This window comes from Jaculus jaculus, chromosome 1, assembly GCF_020740685.1.
Source record: "Jaculus jaculus isolate mJacJac1 chromosome 1, mJacJac1.mat.Y.cur, whole genome shotgun sequence".
Taxonomy (NCBI): Eukaryota; Metazoa; Chordata; class Mammalia; order Rodentia; family Dipodidae; genus Jaculus; species Jaculus jaculus.
The window spans coordinates 281,906,638-281,929,415 of record NC_059102.1 but is presented as its reverse complement, the minus strand read 5'-3'; the positions used below and the strand labels follow the sequence as shown (position 1 = coordinate 281,929,415).

Here is a 22,778-nt window from a genome sequence, read left to right as displayed (position 1 = left end):
CTGACGCACCCATTCCCGCCTGTCCCCCAACCCCACCAATTTCTCTCTGTCTGTTGTTCTCAAAAAAATCAATAAAAATAAATAAAAGTAAAAGTTCAACTTAGTATGAATATTATAATGAATATATATAAAATAGTTCATCTTCCCAACTACTTTATAATAAATTTATTTACCTCTGCTCAGTAAATGAACTTTATAAATGCTATTGAGTTCAAGTCTAAACTGAATGAAAAATAAGAAAATGTAAACATAAACAAAAATTATCACATGTCTCAAAGCATTAAAAATATGAAAAATATTTAGTATTCAAAAAGCATTGTCAAAGAATTTTGTCTAAAAGATTATTACAGTCATATATTTATCAACCATTTCAAGTGTTATTAATTTAATCTCAATTATTTCATTCCTCTTTAATTCATTCATGGGCCCTGAAATCTGATTGCTGGATTTGCATCTCAACTCTGAAAAGTTCACTTAATCAGCTTCTTATTTATTTAGCATCATCTTTTCTGTAGAAAAATAGTATCAACCTCAATGGGTGAGACTGAATGAGGTGTGACAAAGAAATCAAATAGGGGCTGTTAAGATAATGAAAAGCCCTGAGTAATGTCAGCTGTATTATTATTTGTTTGTGTTCAACTTGTGGAGCTACTTTCAACATGCCTGCTCAGCACACAATAATGGTCTGAAAACCTTCCCGGATCTTTCTCTATTGTGTTAATGTTAACATAGTTTTGGAAATTGGAAAAAAAAAATATTAAAATAAGACACATGATTACATATGGTTACTTTTAACAATTACCCACTACATGTTATGGTTTGAGCCTGAAATATCCCCCAGTAGTTCACAGTTTAAACAGACAAAAGCTGGATTGTGATGATACTTGGAAGACTGTGGAGCGTTGAGGCACCGGGAGCCTGGCTGATAGAAGTAAACCACTGATAGAGGCCTCTGAAAGTTAAACTTGCCCCTGGTTCCACTGCCACACTGTCCCCACTTAGATGGATGGAAATCTCTCTGAAAACATGAAGGGAAGTAACCCATTTTCCCTTCAAGTTGTATCTGTCAGGTATTTTGTCACAGCAACAAGTACCCTTGTACTTACACTGAGGATATTCCTGGCAGAGAAATTTTCCCTTTGGCAAAACAGAAATAAAATCATGCTATTGTGTATCACAGGAGAATTCAGCAAGATGATATTTGGCAGAGGTAAAACCACATCTCAAGGTTCAGAAATGTAAGGGAAGGTGCTGGCAATACATCAGGATTTATTTGAGATTTGAAATGCAGCATGGGGTCAAGCAGTTGCCCTGCAAGTGCACTAAAAGCTATTCAAGAGAATCATAAATTTAATTCCAGAAGTTAAATGGGAACACGGGGTGGTAACTTGGAAAAAAACAGAAATGGATGGGTTCAGCCAAGGACAAATCAGAGGAATTTCCTTAAATCTTCTTTGCTTATTGACTTGCTTATGTTTTATAAGCACTTTCACCACAAGGAGTAGCATTTCTTTAGGGCCGTTTCTCTTCATGATTTCTTTAAAAGCTTCTAAGATATAATAAAAAATCTATGATTCCTGCTAATTGTAAACAGGGAAACACTTTCAATCCAGGTTGTTTCTTTGAAAACAGCCAGGAAAAGGAATTTCATCAAACACTGGTGAAAATGTCCTGTTCTCACTCAGCAGTTTCTAACAAGAACAAAAAGAAAGGAAGAAAGAAAGAAGAAAGGAAGGAAGGAAGGAAGGAAGGAAGGAAGGAAGGAAGGAAGGAAGGAAGGAAGGAAGGGCGAGAGGGAGGGAGGGAGGGAAGGACTTTCACTGAGTGTTTTCAAAGTGCCAGGCAAGAAAGGTTTTCAGAAAGCATTATCCAATATTAAAATATGGTACAGGAAGACAACAAAGATTATCTGAGTAAAATCTTAAAGAGAGAGAGAGAGAGAGAGAGAGAGAGAGAGAGAGAGAGAGAGAGAGAGAGAGCAACTGCAATCAATCATATAGCTCTCTGGCAGAAGGCCATCCAAAGCAGAAGCAGCAACAGGTACTTGACTGAGACAGAACAATGCCTAGAATGGCTAAGGAAGAACAAAGAAGTGTGTTTCTCTGAATTCAAGGAAGAGGAGAAAATGAAGAAGGGTGTTAACTGGCTAGGGAGTATGAGCTGTTGAGATTTTTAATGTCCTTTTTAATATTTTTATTTATTTATTTGCAAGGAGAGAGAGGGGGATAGAAGGGAGAGAGAGAGAGAGAGAGAGAGAGAGAGAGAGAGAGAGAGAGAGAGAGAGAGAGGGAGGGAGGGAGAGAAAGAATGGGTACATACAGCAACTGCAACAATTGAATTCCAGATACATGATCCACTTTGTGCCTCTGGATCTGGCTTTATGTGGGTACTGGGGAATTAAACTTAGGCCATCAAGCATTGCAAACAAGTGCCTTAACCACTGAACTTCCTCTCCAGCCCCCCCCCCCCCTCTCCACCACTGGAATTTTTGAAATGGGTGCAAGATGTTTGATTTATTTCTTGTAACAGTCCACCTCAATATTATGATGAAAATAAATTGAAGAGTAATGCAGAATAAGAATATTGTGTTATCTAGCAAAATTATCATGGTTTGGAGCAGGTTAGAGCCTAAGATTGTTCTGAAATAGGATCTGAAGGGATTTAAATGTCGAAGAGAAAACATAACAACCTGAAGTAACCATATCAATAAGAAATGCAGAGACATAAGCACACATCCATGCTATGTAAGCAAACACCAGTGAAAATGCCAATATCAAAGCTTAAAATAAATCAAGGGAAATATTACATATAAAATGTTTATATAATATGGCATACAGATTCAGCAATGTAATTATGCCCTAGAGAAAGAGGACAGAAGTCAACATGGAAGTGTTAAAAGTGGAGCATCATAAGAATTCTAAATGTTTAGTTTTAAATTTGAAATGCTAGGCACATGGGTTATCACAATAATATCATCATAGTTTTTCAATATTAGGAATAATGGGCCTTTATAATCTGTTAAATTCATTCATCTTTACTCATGCACTAATGCTATGATAATTCAATTATCATAAGTATAAATTATTTTAAAGCATAAAGGTAATATAAAAAATCCTTCCCAGATGTGGCCGCAGATTAGTTTCCATGATGATTTTAAATGCTGTCAACATGACAAGGGAGATTAAACATCACATAACCTATCTTTTTTCCATATCCTCTTACCTAGTGCTAACCTTCAGAAAATATAAGTATCTAAATCACTAAGCCTCATGTTAATTTTGTACTTTTTGTTTCTAGAATACACAGCACAGTATCTTCTAGAATGTCAAATATCTTCAAGAACATATTAGATGCCCAATATCATTGGTTTAATTGGATTATTTAATCCTTTTGAAAAACTGAGATAAAGATGATACTAAACTTATGATATGGTCATGTCTACATTAACCCATGGGTAAGTAGCATTTCAGACATATAACCTACCAAACATAGTTCAGCAACATGCACTGTTCAGCATTGGTTGTTTATCCTGAGTACTATATGACTGAGCTGGAGAAATTGTGCATTTTACTAGTCTGAGAAAAGACCAAAATTCAAAGTTAGAGTTTGAGAGCTAAAGGAGATGTTGAGTGGGGAAATGCTTATCTCCTAAGCAGAAGGATCTATGCTCAGATCCTTAGCACCCACATAAAAACCCAGAGTGGTACAGAAGACCTGAAATCTCAGCACAGGTGAGGTGGAGGATTCCTAGGGCTCACTGCCTAGTTAATACAGCTGAATTGGTGACCTCCAGGTTTAATGGGAGACCCTGTCACAACAACATAAGTTGGAGGGTGACTGAGGAAAACACTCATCATCAACTTCTGACACAGACACTCTTGTAGACTCCACACTTAAGAATATGTGTTCACACATGCATGCATACCACATAAACATAAAGTCATGAAAAAAAAGTAAAATTGGTTTTCCCTAAATAAAAGTTGAAAAATCCTAAATTGACCTGTTTTAAGTGTGAACTAGCTGCCTGTCTTGTCAAATGCTTGCAAGGTTGATATTTTGTCAACATTCCATCAGACATTCTTCTGTTACTGCTTTCTCCTTTCTTCCCTGCACATGAGTTGGTTTGAATTTCATCTGCCCCCTGCATGGTATCTTACAGCTAGCTTTCTCTATTTTGCTGTTTCTCTCTGTCTCCTATGATTACTCCTTTTTAGACTACAGCTTAAGAATCACTTCTTCATCTTTGCAATATGGTATTTTTTCAAAATGCTGTAATATTACATTGTATTACTATGATACTTCATCCTCCATGTGAGGACTGCTTTCCTGTGAAATAGGCTCCATGACAGAATGGACAATTGTGTCATGTCACAACATGTTTCTAAGACATGACATTCATGTTGCTCCAGAGTAAGTTCATGAGAGATGTCTCAATAATAAAGAATAATTGACAATATTCATGCTCAATTGCTAAATACACTACTTCTCTAATAAAACAATCACTTTCTTCATAAAGAGAGTATTTTAGAGCTAAATAATTACCTTCCTAGGATGAGTTTGCTATTAGAAATAGGGAAAAACTAGTGACTCACACAATTGTTAATGGACATGCATTTAATATTACACTAACTGAATGCTATAATTAGTTGAAAATAGTCATATAAAAACACAAAGATCTTAGGGGCAAAAAAGGGCAGAATAAATAACCAAGTAGAAAATGATGAAAAGGTATTTAATGAGGATTTAAAATGTGTTTGTAACAAGAAAATAAACATTTAGGGAAAAGTTTGTCTATATATTACCACCAATTTTAACCTTGAAGAAAAGATCAACTTATGAAATGATATAGACTACAGTGTATATTTCAGAGCCTGTAAGGTTCTCTATTATATGAATGATAACTGAACATTAAAAGTACTGTACAATTACATTAATATTCACATTTACTTTGAACAGAATTTTAAGTTATAGCTGTTTGTAAATTTGACAGTAGAAAAATAAAGAAAAGAATAGGAATATATAAATGAGTCGCTTATCAAAAAAAGGGGCTGTGAAAATTACTTAGTGGATAAAGTGCTTGCTGCACAAATAGAAAAAAGTTTATATCCTCAGTACCCACATATAATCAGATATGGTAGCATATATACCTACATTCTAGCTCTCTTATGGTGAGTTGAATGGCAGAAACAAGAGAATCCCCAGGAGCTTATGGGGCAGTTAGCCTGGCAAAGACAGCATTGAGTAAAAGAACTCACTTCCAACAAGGTGGAAGCTGAGCCCTAACCCCAGGGTCTTCCTCTAATTTTCCATATGCATAATGTGACACATGTTTGTCCAAGCATACACATCACACACACACACACACACACACACACACACACACACACACACACTAAAAATAGTTACAAAAAAGAGTCTATACTTGATGTTTGAAGGAAGGAAGAGGCACAGTACAATTTTAGGTACTCAATATCATAGTCATTTGCAAAACTTACTTACAGCCTAGTAGAAAAGAAGCTTTTGTGTACTATTATTCTGCATTGTAAACTGCGATCATGTGTTTTTCTGGGAAAGAAATAATTCAAAAAGAAAGAAAATTTTAAGAAAGGGTCATAGAATTTGCTAAAAAACAAAAAAATAAAGAAGAAGAAGAAAAACTAAACAAATCATAATGGACAAAAATCCATGTCAGGATTCCAGCTTTTAACCACACAATTTCACTTATCCCATTCCACTTTCTTTTAAATCATGGTCAAAGTCGATTTATATCACACACAGGCCCACTCAATTCAGAGCTATTCTCCCACCAGGATAGTTCTCTAGTATGTCGCTGTCCTCTGAACTAACACATCATCAGCATTCTCTATGGAGTGGGCCGAATGCTGACCATCTTGTAGAGATGTGATGATGCCATGAATCAGCAGGGGTGGGCCTCCTTGTATTATTACTGAAAATCTCTCTCAACTTTTTTCCTAGTGGGACACTGGATATACTCTAATTCTTTGATTCTCCTCATGCATATGGGATAGATAAATGAACCTATTTATCCATTGTGTTATAGGACATACGTGCTGCTCTGCAACCCTCTCTACTTTCAGGCCTGCCATCATTCTCTTTTTATCATATTCAGATAATCATACCAAGCAACATAAGCAGTTATCCAAGAGCTCATAAGAAGCCAGTTCCCAGTTCTGGAAGACACCCTCTGGACCAGGGATAAGAGCTGGTCTTTTGGACCTCATCTCACTTTGCTGGAATTAAAGGCAAAAGCACCGTGGGTCTCTGGTTGCTTGTACTTTGATCATGCTATATGGAGAGTCAGGAACAGCAGAAGGTAAAGGAGATCCTTTATTGGGACTTAAATTTTGAGTTACCATCATCACACCTTGTACAATATGAAAGCCCCTCTTATATAATGTATAGAAGTTTAAAAAATCATGTTTGTTATATTCTATATGTTGCTTCCATCAGAAATATTATTTGTTCCATTTAAAATATTGAATTATGTATAAATCAATTCTGACATTTCTTTTCTTTCAAACATATGTTACATATTCCTCATTACTGTATAATTTCACCCCCAATGCAAGTAGATATTTACTTCCCGAGAACAAATTACCTCACACACAGTCTGTAGTGCTGTAACACAACCAACCACATGGAACATGGAAGATGCTAAATCCTTGGGTCTAGGCATTATAACAATGTATTTTAATTTATACCCCTGAAAACATAAAAACAACCTGTACCATTTTGTTGGTAAAACTTCCAATTGTCACCTTTGTCCATAGGGAGAGATGACAGTTTTAAATCAACTTCCTATTCTGAATACATGTCAAAGTCTTATTTTTCTGTATACTGTTACTATATCAATTATATCTTGAACTATTCTGCATAGTGAGATAGTTTATATTCAAAGATGACATAAAAGCTATTCTTCTAAACCCTTGTGCTTTCAATTGTTGCCCCTCTCAAAAAAAAAAAAAGTCAGAAAGCCTGAAATTTGTTCAAAAGATTTCATATATTTCTTAAACTACTGGATGAAAAAGACCTCATTTATCATCATGAAACTGACTGTCAATATTTTGTATTCAGCCATGTCTCATTGATTTTAAACCTTCCACTTCAACACTAATACACGTTTATAATCAATGTGCTTTCCCTCACTCTCTGAGAGCACAGCTGCTTGTGCACTGAACACCATATGTTTCACTTCTGTTTGAGGGCTCATGACCTAGTGTTGAGATTTCTATCTGTTATCTTGTTTTAGAACAGCATAATGAATGTACAAACATAACAAAATTTCAGAAATATTAATCTAGAGGGTCTATTTGCTTGGAAAGTTTATACTGCTTCTATTTTATTTTAATCATTTGCTTTTGTCATTTAAAAGCATTTGCAAGTAGGAAGAATTTTGCTGCTGTATCATGTTGTCATTTGATTGATTTTCATTTTTCTATATCTAAAACATCTTTATTGATAAAAGAATAAATCCATTAAGGGAAATTTATAATGTATTCAAAATTTACATATTTAGGATTGAGTATCTAATCCAAAGGTATGGTGCTTGTCTGGCATGTGTGAGAAACAAAAGAAACCTTTCCTGTTTTTGTGGAGCCAACAAAAACATCTTTATACTAGCAGAATTTTCCCCATTGGTTATTAGCTTATTGCAAAGACTGATACACTAGTGACTTAACTTGCATCTGATAGTTTGTACTGATAAGTATAGGCATATTCTTGAATGTTCATTTTGTAACCCAAGTGTTTAACTATTCAAATCCCTTTATTGTTTACTCCCTTTTATGGGTTATATAAACACACACTAAATGTTCATCATCCCTAATCATCAGAGAAATGCAAATTAAAACAACTATGAGATTCCACCTTACCCCAATAAGGATAGCAAACATCAAAAAAAATCAAGTGAAAATAAATGCTTGCAAGGATGTGGAAAAGTAGGAACACTCATCCACTGTTGGTGGGAATGTAGGATGGTACAACCACTTTGGAAAGCAATATGGAGACTCCTGAAAAATCTGACTATAGAGATACCAATAGACCCAGTTATTCCCTTACTGGGCATCTACCCTAAAACCTTCAAACCACAGGCCAGAGCGATTTGCTCAACCATGTTTGTAGTGGCTCAATTCGTAATAGCTAAGAGCTGGAATCAACACAGATGTCCATCACTAGAAGATTGGATAACTAAGATGTGGTATATCTATACAAAGGAATTCTATACAGCAGCAAGAAAAAATGACACAATGAAATTTAAGGAAAACTGGTTGAACCTGGAACAGATCATTCTCAGTGAATTTACCCAATCACAGAAAAAAAAAAAAAATCGCCACATAGTCTCACTCAACTACAGCACCTAACCTGAATCTACCCAAGATGCCTCACATACCCAGCAAGCATCTCATGGACTAGCCAATAGGATGGGTGGGGAAGGAGGGGAGGGCAATGGAAGAGTGGGAAACACAAATCTAGACCCAAACAGCAATGGTACCATAAAATTCTACTTCTTAAAAGGCAGATCAAATGGCGGAACCTTCACCATGCCCTTACAGGGAACACCTGAACCACAAGACACTGGAGAGGGTATGATGAAGACTAACCTTAATCTTCTAGATCTCCCCTCCCTCCCTCTCTCTCCCTCTCCCTCTCTCTCGTTACTCTAACTCTTGTATATTAGTTATTTTTCTTGTATTCTCTCTATATTTACTCCCTTTTATGGGCTATATGGCTCTCTCAAAGTTGAAAATGCTGATTTTCGATCAGTGTCCTTAGATTAAAAGTAAAGAAGCTGTGATTCATGATTACATTATCATGACTGCTGCAGTGGGGCCCACTGTCCAGTCACATAGAATATGATTATGTGACTCTGCTAGTTACCAGAGCTCTTACATTAAAAAAAAATCCAAATAATTTCTCATTTGTCATTTTGGTTTTCTTAGTGTTTATTATGGACTATCTTTTCTGGTGTGTAGAAGAAGCAGATATATTCCATTCTACATGATGTTTTTCTGTTATTCTAGTCTCCTGTTGAGAATCAATAGCTAACAATTGTTCTTTGTACCCTTCTAACTGGTAAATGTTAGGAACCATTGTTTCTAGGTTGGTTAGATTGGTGTCGATACATGACCTGGCTTTCATATGTTATATACAATTTTATACACCATTATTTTGAAAGTGGAGGTCAAGAAGCATCCTTTTTTATTTGTTTGAATTAGGAGATACTTCAGAGGGAACGTTTTCTGGGTTTTTGTTTATTTATTTATTTATTTATTTATTTATTTATTATTTTTCTTTTTAGTTTTTCAAGGTAGGATTTCACTTAGCCAGGATGACATGGAATTCACTCTGTATTCTCAGGGTGGCCTCGAACTCATGGTAATCCTCCTACCTCTGTATTCCGAGTTCTGGGATGAAAGGCATGTGCCACCACACCTGGCTCTTATTTGTTCATTTTTGTTATATACCAAATCTGGTTGCTTACCTGGTGTGGTACTGGGAAATTTGGGGCAAGTTTACACTAGACATAGTCCTCTTGTGTTCATACAATGGCTTTCTGTAAAAGACACAGCTTTCTATAGATCTGGCTAAATAGGTAGTCTTTTCAAAGCTTAGGGACTCCAGTCAATATTGACTTTCAAGTTACCTTCAATTTCCCTTATTTCTGTAAGCTTTGTTTTTAAGTTGATATAAAAAGTTTTTGGAAGCATACATAATTATTAAATTATGGCTGTCATATACATTTATAGCATTTTTCTTTGCTCATAGTTGTCTTCCTACTTTTACTTGCCACTCCTCAAGCTATTCCCTTTCCATGCCTTATTTTTTAGAGAGGTAGATAGTGATAGATGAAGATCTCTGAATTCTGGCCACTACAAACATATGTACCCATGCATACACATGTGTGAACACACATACATTAATACACATATATCACATGTATGTGTGTGTGTATATATATATATATATATATATATATATATATATATATGCATGAAAATAATATTTTATGGTAGTTTTAATGTTAGCAATCACTCCTTTATTTTGACAAGTATCCTTACTTTTTATTGCTCTACCAGTCCTTTACTTTTTCTAATCTTTCTGACAGTAACGATTATACTTTGATTAAACTATTTTAGAAGTGTGGATTTTTTTTTGTCATACTCCAACTTAAAATTAAGGGAAAGTGCCTTTTCTATAATTTAGTAACAAACATTAAGCTAAATGTTCTATAAATTAAAAAGAGTATCAACAAGAATTATCCATAGTATTTTCTACTTTAACAACCATTAACACCACTTTATAGACCTCCAGTATTTTCCTAAACTGTTTATTACATTTCTTTAGATTTATGATAGGTACTTGACTACTTTAGTATATTTTTATTCTCATATGCTATAATTCTCATTGTGTGTGTGTGTGTGTGTGTGTGTGTGTGTGTGTGTGTGTGTGTATTAACAGGTAAATTTTTAAATCTTTGTTATTGACCCCAATCAATCCCAGTACAAACAGAAATAACAGAAGTACTCCCCTTCCTTATAAATATATACAGCTACTAAGTTTCATCACATATGATGAAATTCATCAAGTCACAATTCATATCTCACAATCTAAAGCATGAGGCAGTTTTATTACACAGATTCCTTTCTCTCTAAACATTTCCTGTTACAAGACAGGTATCTACTTACATAAGCCAGAAGGGATATAACTATTTAGCTCAGCATCTCCCAAATGTCTCATTATAGATGGTTGTACATACTAATGCCATATTTTCTACTAGAAAATATATTTCAGGGCTGGAGATTTGGCTTAGTGGTTAAGGTATTTGCCTGCAAAGCCAAAGAACCCAGGTTCAGTACTCCCGGACCCACGTAAACCAGACGCACAAGATGGTGCATGCGTCTGGAGTCCCTTTACGGCAGCTGAAGGCCCTCACACATGCCCACTGTCCCTCTCTTTCCCTGTCTGCCCCTCTCTCTCTAAAATAAATTAACTAAAATATTTTAAATAGAATATATTTCAGAGATTTAAAAATTCTTTTAGAAAAAATACTTTTTTCCAGTTATATATTTCTAAGTTGGCACACTTGAAAAAAAAATGTGGTGAATGGAGGAGGAAAGACTCTTTTTCAGCCTAGAGAACAGGTTAATCTTCATTTTTTAAACTTTTTAAAAACAATTTTGTGGCCTAGAGCTTCCCTGGGACTGGTCTTGTGTTATTGTATCACCTGATGAGAATATTCTGTGCTGGGTTTCATCAGAAAACATTCCATTGTTTTCTTTAATTCCCAGAAACTCTTAGAAGTGTCTCTCCCATTACTCTTGTTTTTTATACTTATGAAATCCCATTAGTATTTAATTCTGTGTCAGTGTTTCAGTGAAACCCTATGTAATAGAACAGTTAAGGACATGCTGGTGATAGTGGACTCTGAGTCAGTGGTGTCAAGTAATCGTCCTTAGTGTGGACTTTACTTGATTTATTTCACTAACAATTATTGATGGTGTGAAAACTATTTTATGTTGTAAAACTATTGTAAACATAGAAATAATAAGACATAATCTTAGCTCTGTATTAAATCACAGCATATTTTGTGGGGAAAAACTATACACAAAAGACTAAAATACATATCCTGCACAAATATAATAAAATTCAGTACAAGTTTATAGAAGGGAAAAATCACATAAAATTGAGAAGTTTAAAAATATTCAGGAGAAAGAGGTTTGAGATATATATATATATATATATATATATATATATATATATATATATATACCCTTCCAAGAAGACAGAAGCAATGAATTTAAGGCAGAGGGAACATTATAAAAAGATACGGAAGGCGGAAACTATGAAGTATATTTAGGATCATGTTATTTGGAGAACATGTTTTCTACAAGAGAATTATGGGAGATAAGGATGTAAAAATAAACTAGTACTAGATCATAGAAAGCCTCAAGAACATAAAATGGAAATATTTAGATGTATTTAATGATGAATACTGAGCCATTAAAGGCTATTCAAATGAGGCTGCTGGCCTTGAGCAGTATACGAGTTTCTCAAATGTGTTTAATAAAATAGTATTCTAATTATCTTTAGTAAGTAGGCTTAAGAAAACGGTTCCCAACAGGTAACATATATATTTTAGGTACAACAAATACAATACATTTATGCAAATTATCCATATGCATTAGCTTATAGAAAAAGTTATGTTTAATAAGAATATAATTTCCCGTTTTTATGATTACCTACTGTTAGATCTCCAGTCTTACTATTAAGTTTTTCTTGTGTTAGTGTCTTGAGACTGGGTGCCTACTGAAGCTGAGGCTGGACTTGAGCTCCCTTTGTAGTCAAGAATGAGCATAAACTCCTGATCATCTTACCTTTGCCTTCCAAAAAATGGGGAAATGCTGGCGTGTGTGACCACACCTAGCTATTTGGTTTTTTCATTTGTTTGATGGAAGAAATGAAAAAAAAAAAGGAATACTAGGAATAAAAAAAATATTATATTTCTTAACTTTCAGGATTAAAGAAGAAACTTTATATGCTCCAGTCAAAACTATTACATTGAAAATTAAAATATTTCATTCATAGGATCTAATAAAACCAATGTTATTGCTTACCTCTCTGTGTGTTAACAGCTGAATTGTAACCACCCTCTAATTCCTGAGTCCAAATTCTATCTCTCAACAGCTAACAAGGAGAATGCATTTGGAGATAGAACTTCTAATGAAGTGCTTGAATTATACTGAGACATAGAGTGAGCCTAACCACTCAGTCAGTTTCCTCAAAAGAAATGAAGTGTGGGCACACAAAAGCCACCAGGGATGTGGGTGCACTGAGGAAATACCATCTGAGGATCCAGCAAAATGCAACCATCTGCAAGCCAAAGAGAGAGGACACAGGAAAACAGCAGTATTGATATAGAACTTCAAGATTTCAGAGCTGTGAGAAAATGATGATCCTTTAAACTTCACAGACTATTATATTATTAGTTTTGTTATATTATTATTATTATTATTATTATTATTATTATTATTATTAATTGCACTGGATGCTATACCACACTAGTACTAGCACCAAAAATATATATTAAAAAAAAAAACAGAGTCTAGAATAGAGCAATGAGAAGTGGAAGTTTAACAAGTGCAAGTATGAACTATTCTGAAGTTTCATGATGTGGTAAAATTTGCACTCTGTTGTAGAAAGGCAAGAAACATAGAGCATAAAAATAGGGGGGAAAGGCTTTTCTTTTAATTTTTTTTGTTCATTTTTATTTATTTAGTTGAGAGTGACAGAGAGAGAAAGAGGGAGAGAGAATAGGCATGCCAGGGCCTCCAGCTACTGCAAATGAACTCCAGAAGCATGTGCCTCCTTGTGCATTTGGCTAATGTGGGTCTTGGGGAACCAAGCCTTGAACCGGTGTCCTTAGGCCTTCACAGGCAAGTGCTTAACTGCAAAGCCTCTCCAGCCTGGGGAAGGCTTTTTTATGTAGATTGGAAGTCTGAGTAGCAGAAAGGCCCAAATCCCTTTCTTGATTATAGGTAATGTCCAGCATCCCAGCATCCCATACTCAGAGGAGAGAGAACACACACACACACACACACACACACACACACACACACACACACACACACTAGAGAGAGAGAGAGAGAGAGAGAGAAATTTGTCATAGAAAGGATGAGTGTATTTCTCAAAGGTCATTTGAGGGATTCCAGTTGGATAATCTTTCAGAAGGACTGATGGGCAGGTGCATCCCATTTAGGTCATCAAGTTCTTTAGAATGATAGGTAGAGAAGATGTGTTATCCTTAGGACAAGAGTTATTTGCTGGGTTTATGTTTCAGTAGTGTTGCCCATTCTAAAACATTTCTTGTTTAATTTGTTGAATAATTGAAAGCTACAGACTATATCTGCCCTGTGTATGAGACCAAAAGAAAGCAATGAGCCATTATGTTTCATTTGTCTTTGAAAAAAATCCATCATGTTCTTGGAAAAATTTTCCCACCTGGCTACTGTTGGTAGTAATTATGTTGCTATTGTGGAACACCAGGGATGTGAAGATGTATTGGGATTTAGAAAAGTTCACTAATAGTGTCAAACATGGTAGAAACAACTGAAAGCACACATCCACAAACATATTGTTAGAATTGAACAATTTTAAAAAGTCTGATCAAATAAAATTTAGCCTCACTTTTTGAAATAGTGTCTCATGTAGCCAAGGCAGGTCTCAAACACACTATGTAAAACAGGATGAGTTTAAACTTCTGAGCCTTGTTCCTCTACTCCCTAGGTGCTAGGATTAAGGGGACATGTGTTTTCCTTTTTGTATTCAGTGTTCTAGATGGAAGCTAGGGCCTCATGCATATTAGCCAAGCACTCTCCCAACTTAACTCTATCATCATCAGCCAAAATGAAGTTCAACTTTTATGCATCAATGAAAATTAACTTAAATGCTGCAATAAAACATATTCAAATCTTAAACTGTATGTGTGTGTGTGCGCGTGTGTGCATGTGTGTGTGTGTGTGTGTGTGTGTGTGTGCACATTCACTCTGAAGGGAAGTCACAGTGCCTCTCTGCTCTTGCCCTCACTGGTACTCTGTTCTACAAGAGGAGAGTGACTGAACTACATTTGCCAGATTACAAAATATATTCCTCTGTCACAGTTTTTGAGAGTGAAACTTCCAAAGAACTAAAGATAGCTCATTCGAGCACACTTTCCCACCCATTTTTCCTTTCCTTTCTGGCAGTGAGTTTAGTAATTATAATCCCTATTATTTTTAGAAACTTTCTCTTCCACCCACATGGCAGCTCCTCCCTGGGATATCTGTGACAAACTCAGGCTTAAATGGAGAAAAATGTCTCCCTCTTTTCCTACTTCGACCTCTTCCTTTCTTCTCTTCCTTTATGGTGTTAAGTCATAAGGATTATGTGGTTGTTTCAGTACAATGGCTAAAGGATAGCTCATGGCTAATCCATCAACTGAGGTCTTTGACATGATGTACATAGAAACACTACGGGTTCTGCCCATTGTGGCCCTAACATTTGGAGCTCTGCCCAGAACATGTGTTCAAGGCAACAGGTTATAGCAAAACCTTGTTTGCCTCTCTTTGCCTGGATGTTTGTCTGATCTAAATACATGTATTTTCTTATAGATTTTGCTGAAATAATTTTTCCATCTAAGTAATATCTAAAAGTGCTTAAAATATCCTAAAACTAACATGAGTAAATTTAAAGATATAAATTTAAATGGCCAGTATTCCATTACCTTTCATGACAGAGGCATTTTGAAGCATATGGGGGAGTTATCTTGAAGCTGACAATATGAATGTACCTGAAGCTTTCCCATAATTAGAAAGTAGTGGCAGGAGTACCAAAGAAACTATGATATACCCTAAGAAAACCCTGGGGAAGGCTCCATGAAACTGACATGTCCCTTATTGCTGATTCCTTGTTAAAAATGAACTCTGTCAGGCTTTTCCATAGTAAAGTGGATATATATATATATGATTGTTTTGTTGAAATGTTGAAATTTTTATATATATATATATATATATATATATATATTTGTTTTTTATTGTTTTAGTTAATGATTTATATTGTTCTATCAGAAGGGGCTAATAAATAATTACTGATTACTTATGACTTATTTTCTGATTCTGAATGTTCCAGGTGGGCTCTTACACCATTCTGACAAGCCCCACATTCTTAATCTCTAGCATGAGAAAAAAATTAGGCTCATATTGTATTTTTCCTATGTCAGTTCTGAATCAAACAACCCCTCATTCCTTTGCTGGAGAATGGCATTCAGAAACTAAGAACTAGTCATTGCTAGAAGGATTTCATTGCATCTAAGTTCCTCAGAGACACAGCCAGAAACTTCATGTGATAAATTCTAAGAAACATTTTTAGGTGCACATTTATATAACAGTAATTATCTTTCTGTAAATGCATAAATATGATGAATTTAATGATTGTTTTTACCTAAGCTATGGGTACCACTGAGAGCTAATGTCTTTGCCTTCTTTGTTCCAGAGCTCACATATCTTATTTTTAATAGCTACACAGCACATATCAATTCACTTAAAATGCATTCTTAAATGAGACCATTTTTAGTTAGATTATATTTATTTATATGCTTATTGAGTCTAAAATGTTAATTTGTCTTTTTCATTTTGTGTCAAGTAATAGAAGTACACAATTACTAGTGAATATTAAGTATTACTAATAATGTAACCTTTTGTATAGAGTGAAATGTAAAAATATCCACCATATTCTTAAATGGAGAAATTTGAATAGTTAAATGATTTTATTTTTTTAAAAAAATTATTATTTAAGAGAGAGAGAGAAAGAAACAGCTACAGAAAGAGAATGGGTACACCACAGCTTCCAGTCACTGCAAAAGAACTCCAGACACATGCACTACTTTGTGCAAATGGCTTATATGGGTCCTGGGGAATTGAACCTGTGTCCTCTGGCTTTGCAGGCAAGTATCTTGCCCCCTAAACAATCTCTCCAGCACATATGGCTTTATTTTCTTATTAGTTGTTTTACAATACTTGCATAAGACAATATCTACACTTTTCAACTATTTTCCCATTATACTAGTACTTATTTAGGCTCTCAAGATTATTCTCTGATTACTAAATCAATATATTTGAACTTCATAAATTTTTGATACTCTAAGATAAAATTATAAACAAGTTCTTTTAACAAAGAAATGATGACTAGTCAATTAAATCATAACAGATTTAATAAGAATCACTTTGCCAGGCTGGAGAGATGGCTTAGCGGTTAAGCACTTGCCTGTGAAGCCTAAGGACCCCGGTTCGAGGCTCGGTTCCCCTGGTCCCACGTTAGCCAGATGCACAAGGGGGCACACGCGTCTGAAGTTTGTTTGCAGAGGCTGGAAGCCCTGGCGCGCCCATTCCCTCTCTCTCCCTCTATCTGTCTTTCTCTGTGTCTGTCGCTCTCAAATAAATAAATATAAAATTTAAAAAAAAAGAATCACTTTGCCACAACATGTTTAGTATACCAAACCAGAAATGTTAAATGATCTACTGTTAGCACAACTACTTTTATTCAAGTAGTGTTTTATATCTGAGAAGATAATTGGATCTATAAAACATAAAATTTTATTACAAGTCAATATTCGTAGTTAAAAATTAAAAGTGGAGGGCTGGAGAGATGGCTTAGCGGTTAAGCGCTTGCCTGTGAAGCCTAAGGACCCCGGTTCGAGGCTCGGTTCCCCAGGTCCCACGTGAGCCAGATGCACAAGGGGGTGCACGCGTCTAGAGTTCGTTTGCAGAGGCTGGAAAGCCCTGGCGCGCCCATTCTCTCTCTCTCCCTCTATCTGTCTTTCTCTCTGTGTCTGTCACTCTCAAATAAATACATAAAAAATGAGCAAAAAAAAAATATATAAAGAAAAAAAAATTAAAAGTGGAAAGGATTTAATCAAAGTCCATTCATCTTTATTTACTAAAACAAAATTCACACATAATTAGCAATATCTCAAAATACATTGTATAGTCTCTGAAAATAAATGCTGATGTGAAACTGTCAGAAAATAATCATGTTATTCTAATAAAGCTATCTGGGGGTTGTGTGTCAGGCAGTTTTTCAAAATGATTTCATCCAGTAAATTTGGATTTTTAACAGATTTATATTCATTAATAGATGAGTAATTCATCATATTCTGATATCAGTGATGATTTATTTCTTTCTAACCCATCATCTATTAATTGCAGTAATTTATAAGAAATATATTATTTTGCATGTTTCATATATATTTAAATTTTATCTCCTATAGTAAGTCCCCTATGTACATTATGATTGTTTTTTCTTCAAGGAAGTTATATAATTGTGTTTTTGTTATGCACTGAAAACAAACAATGCTCAATAATAACCACTAGGCAATGTAAGTCAGGGACACAATAAGGCATCTCTGTATATCTGTAAGATGATTGTGAACCATAAGCAATATAGAATATATTGCTGAAACTATGAAGAGATTGAACCCCTGATATATTGCTAATAAAAGTCAAAATGCTGTAGCCTTTTTATAAAGTATTCTAACAGTTCCTAGTAAGGAATAAAGTGACCATAAAGTCCATAATTTCTATTCCTAACTTTATTTACACCAGAGAAATGACAGCATATGTCCACATTAACCTTCAACACACACACATGGTAAGATCTGTATTATTTGCAGTAGTAGAAACAAATCAAACAAGTATCAAGTTATGAATGGGAAAATGTGATATATCCTGTAGTGGAATAATTAGTTGTAATAAGAATGACACTACAGTGAATCCCATAACCTCACTGAGGAGGCCCCAGAGAAACAGTTGAGAGGGAATAAAAGAGTATAATCCATATATATACACATATATGTGTGTGTGTGTGTGTGTGTATAATTTTTTTAAAGATCCACACCCTTGTGTTAGATTAGGATATTAAATATCATAGGTTCCTAGATTTTTCAACTCACAGGAGTGTTGTGAAACTCAAAGGATATTGAACATATAGTTTGTAGACTGGAAAGTGGTAATGATATGAAAGATTACATTAAAAGTTTAAATTAAAGTTTTGATAAAAATGGAAGTAGTATTTTTTAAGCTTATTGATAATATATTAAGATGTTCTGTTCCTCAGATTCATACTCATAAAAGGTAGTCTTTAACAAAATGAATATATATTATAGTATCGATGAACTTTGAAAATGTTATTTCAGGTGCTAGAAGCCAGACCAAACAATGTATTACTATGATGTTAATTGTATGAAATATCCAGAGTTGGCAAATCTGTGAAAACAGAAGTAGATTCGTGGTTTTTGCTGCTGACAGGCTGCAGAGTGATGACAAATAGTCAGAAAGTTTCTTTATAGTTTTCTGTAATTAAATATTGGTGATGAATAAAAGTATCCAAGAATAAAATTTATTAAATTATAAGCTATTTGAGCAATTTGAAATAGTATATGAATATGATCTCAATGAAGATTCTGCAGATAAAGTCCTAGGCCGCAGAAGTTATTGTGAAATAGTGAACAAATACATTTGCAGTTTCATCTTATTGAAAGGAATACCTTAATTATGTTACAACAACATCTTCAACAGCCCATTTTTGGTAGAGAAAAATTCATCAAAGGATACTGGAAAAGTCTTTTTCTAAGTATTTAAATCCTGTTGTTGAATTTTTATCAGGTACTTTTTTTTTTTTTAACTACCATCATTTACCAGAAGCTTTACCAAGGAACTTCAATATGACTACTGAGCTGTATTAAGTCATATCAGTGGTTATGTTTGATCATCTACATGAGCAGCAATGAAATTCTTCTAGATATTCAACATTACAGATGTGTGACTTCATGGCAAAGACAGCACGGATAAATAATGAACACATTCCTTCTAATTCTTTATACTATTATTTGTTGCCTACATAATTCTGTGTACTTTGATTGCCTCAAGAGTTTAAGTACTTCTTACCAAGAAACAATATCATTCATGTTCCTATTGCATCCTTTTCATTGCAAAGATTAAACACTTTTTTTTAAAAAAAAATTATTTATTTATTTGAGAGCGACAGACACAGAGAGAAAGACAGATAGAGGGAGAGAGAGAGAATGGGTGCGCCAGGGCTTCCAGCCTCTGCAAACGAACTCCAGATGTGTGCGCCCCCTTGTGCATCTGGCTAACGTGGGACCTGGGGAACCGAGCCTTGAACCGGGGTCCTTAGGCTTCACAGGCAAGCGCTTAACTGCTAAGCCATCTCTCCAGCCCAAGATTAAACACTTTTAAATGTAAATAATAGAAATATTAAGAATAATCCTCATAAAGGATCCTTACCATCTCAACACAATAGAAGAGATAAGGTAGTAACATTTACTTCAAAATACTACTGGGCATTTTTATATTAGCAACTCACTTGACCTCCTATAAACACTGAGAGAATTTTGTTGTCTTTGGCTTGTTTTTGCACTTTAGTTAAATTACTATCAATTCACTTAGTGAACAATCATGCCCACAGCATACAGTTGGGAATTTGTCTGGTAAACTCAACATTTTGTCTGACATAACAAGATAGTGATACAAACAGGTGTGACTAGTTGTAGTGGAGCATGGGTCTCTTCAGAGAAGCATGTTTACTTAAACTTTTCTTTATGACCCAATTGAAAAACAAATGTTCCTTTTGAAGCTTTATGAAATAACATATAAGTACTAAATTTTCTGACAAAGCTTTCTCCAATATACCTGTACAATAATCTATATATATTAAGTTTTAGTCTATACTAGCCCATCTTCTACAACTATTAAAAACAATTTTAAAGTACAATGTAAAGAAAAATTGTATACATAAAGCCTTAAAGTAAAAACAACTTACTTTTAAAACCTTATACCAAACATAATTTTATTTAACATAATAGTATTAATCTCAAAAAAGAAAGCTATGCCCTACCTTGAACCCTAACAAATGATGTACATACTTGGAAGCTGTAACAAATTATCCTGGGATTAGTGAGTAGGGACACTAGATCACTGTCAATGTCTTTATATATCTTAGATTCCTTAATATCTACATATATATATATATATATATATATATATATATATATATATATATATATATATCAGATGAAGAGAACTCACAGAAATTCACATACAGGTGCATACCTAGTTGTACATCTTAACTTATTATAACTTGAAATGACATAACTACTTATGGTTATATAACTTAAAGTAGATGATCTCAAAGAAAAATATACTTACTGCCCTCTAGAGGTATGAACCAGTAGTGTAATAAGTGTAGATGTTGCTGGACATATACAGTTTAAAGCTAACATGGCATATTTAAACTCTTCTTCACAAACAACATGATCTGTTTGAAATAAAATAGGTAAATTAGAATAACTTACCTCAGGAGAGTAAAGTTTACATATGAAAAATTAAAACATGATGAATGAAATTGGAAAAATCTCGATGTAATCATACTTGTTTTAGTGATGATTTTCCACATGTAATTCTATCCACAGGAAATGTTTCCAACACAGAGTGCTTACTACAAAGTGAGCTAACTGATTGGTTTGAGAAAGGCATGAGGGTATACTTCTAATTCTATTTTTAACAAAGCTGACAGCCTTTGGTGAAATGCTTAACTTTCCTATGACTCATCTATATTAATTTAAGAAATATATATATAGAGAGAGAAAGAGAGAATGGACACGGAAGGGCCTCTAGCCACTGCTAATGAACTCCACATACATGTGCCTCCTTGTACATCTGGAGTTACATTTATACTGGAGAATCAAACCAGAGTCCTTTTGTTTTGCAGGCAAGAGTCTTAACTAAGCCATCTCTCCAACTCATGACTCATCAATTGCAAGATTTGTGTATAGACTTAATTTACCAAATGATTCCATTGTGGTCACTGTTTAGTATTGTACATTAATATTACAAAATAGGGGCCGGAGAGATGGCTCAGCAGTTAAGGTGCCTGCCTGTAAAGCCTAACAACCTAGATTTGGTTCCCTAGTTCCTTTATAAAGCCAGGTGAACAGAGTGACACATGCATCTAGAGTTCATTTGCAGTGTCTGGAGGCCCTAGTGCACACATTTTTTCGCTCCTTCCCTCTCTCACTCTTTTTCTCTTTTCTTTGTCTCTCTCCTCCCCTCCTTCTCCCCAAACTTGAACATAAATAAAGCATTTTAAAATTATTATAGAATAGTACTGATTGTCTAAATCATCACCAGATAGTATTAACTTCCAAAATAATTAAAGTTTGTAGAAGATTATTTTCCTAACAGACCTAATGGATTTTTACTGTGAAAACTATGTTATTAATCAACGAAATTTGTGCTTAAATAAATGGAAAAAGATCACATATGTAAAGAAACTGAAGTGTCAAAAACTCAAAGATGATGGAACCTGAGGAAGCAAGGTGGCAAATGGTCACCACATTTCAACTAAACAAACCACAAGAATGTTCTAGAGATGGTAACACAAGCGAGAGAGCCATACATACATCCAGGGACAGTGCTGCTTAGCCCAAATGTATTACTGTCTATCAGGAAAGGGGATTAATTTCACAGTTATTTGATTTTTTACAGATTGATTCTTAGAAAAGTGAATAAACTACTGCTTACTTTGAAAACAAATCCTTCCTTTCCAGTACTTAACACGAGTGATAACAATGAAGGCTTTGCTAAAGTTCTCAGAAAAACACACAACTCTAAGGTAGGAAATAGCAATTTTTGCTACAGTAAGAAACAGAAAATTAAAGTTTTCAGTGAGACAGAACCATAAAATGAACATAATAAACACCACACACACAATTCAGGAAAAATAATAAAAAAAAACAGTAAATGTTACTTGGGAAATGAATTGGCAAATGCTTTGGCCGTATAAATATCCACCTCAGATTTATTTTAATTGTACATTTTAGCATAACAAAGAACTCATATTTTCCCTTTACATATTGTTATTTTTCCCTATTATGCTTCATGAAAAAATTAATATACTATAATCATATTTCAAGAATTATTCCAGAAACTATTTCCTAATAATCCTTCTCTCCTCTCAACCAAACTTGCACCTCCCCTCTTCTTTTCCCTTTGTAATTCTGAAAATACATGGAATGATCTTAAAGAAAAAAAATTAAACATACACAGCCATTATATTTGATGTTTTGTAGGAGAAGCAAGGACTCTGAGTCTAATTTTGAATGCATAAATGTGTGTTAAATATTTGCAAAAGAACAGTATATTTAAGCT

General features: G+C 34.5%; 1 protein-coding gene across 2 annotated transcripts in view; it reads right to left on the bottom strand.

The window, feature by feature from the left end:
* The window catches only part of Kcnt2 (potassium sodium-activated channel subfamily T member 2), a 365,450-nt gene that overhangs the window by 94,290 nt on the left and 248,382 nt on the right, over nucleotides 1–22,778 (bottom strand). For both annotated transcript variants that reach the window (XM_004659523.3, XM_004659524.3), the window contains exon 14: nucleotides 20,778–20,886. In XM_004659523.3, coding sequence (XP_004659580.1) covers nucleotides 20,778–20,886 — 109 coding nt within the window. The remainder of the gene's footprint in view (nucleotides 1–20,777; nucleotides 20,887–22,778) is intronic.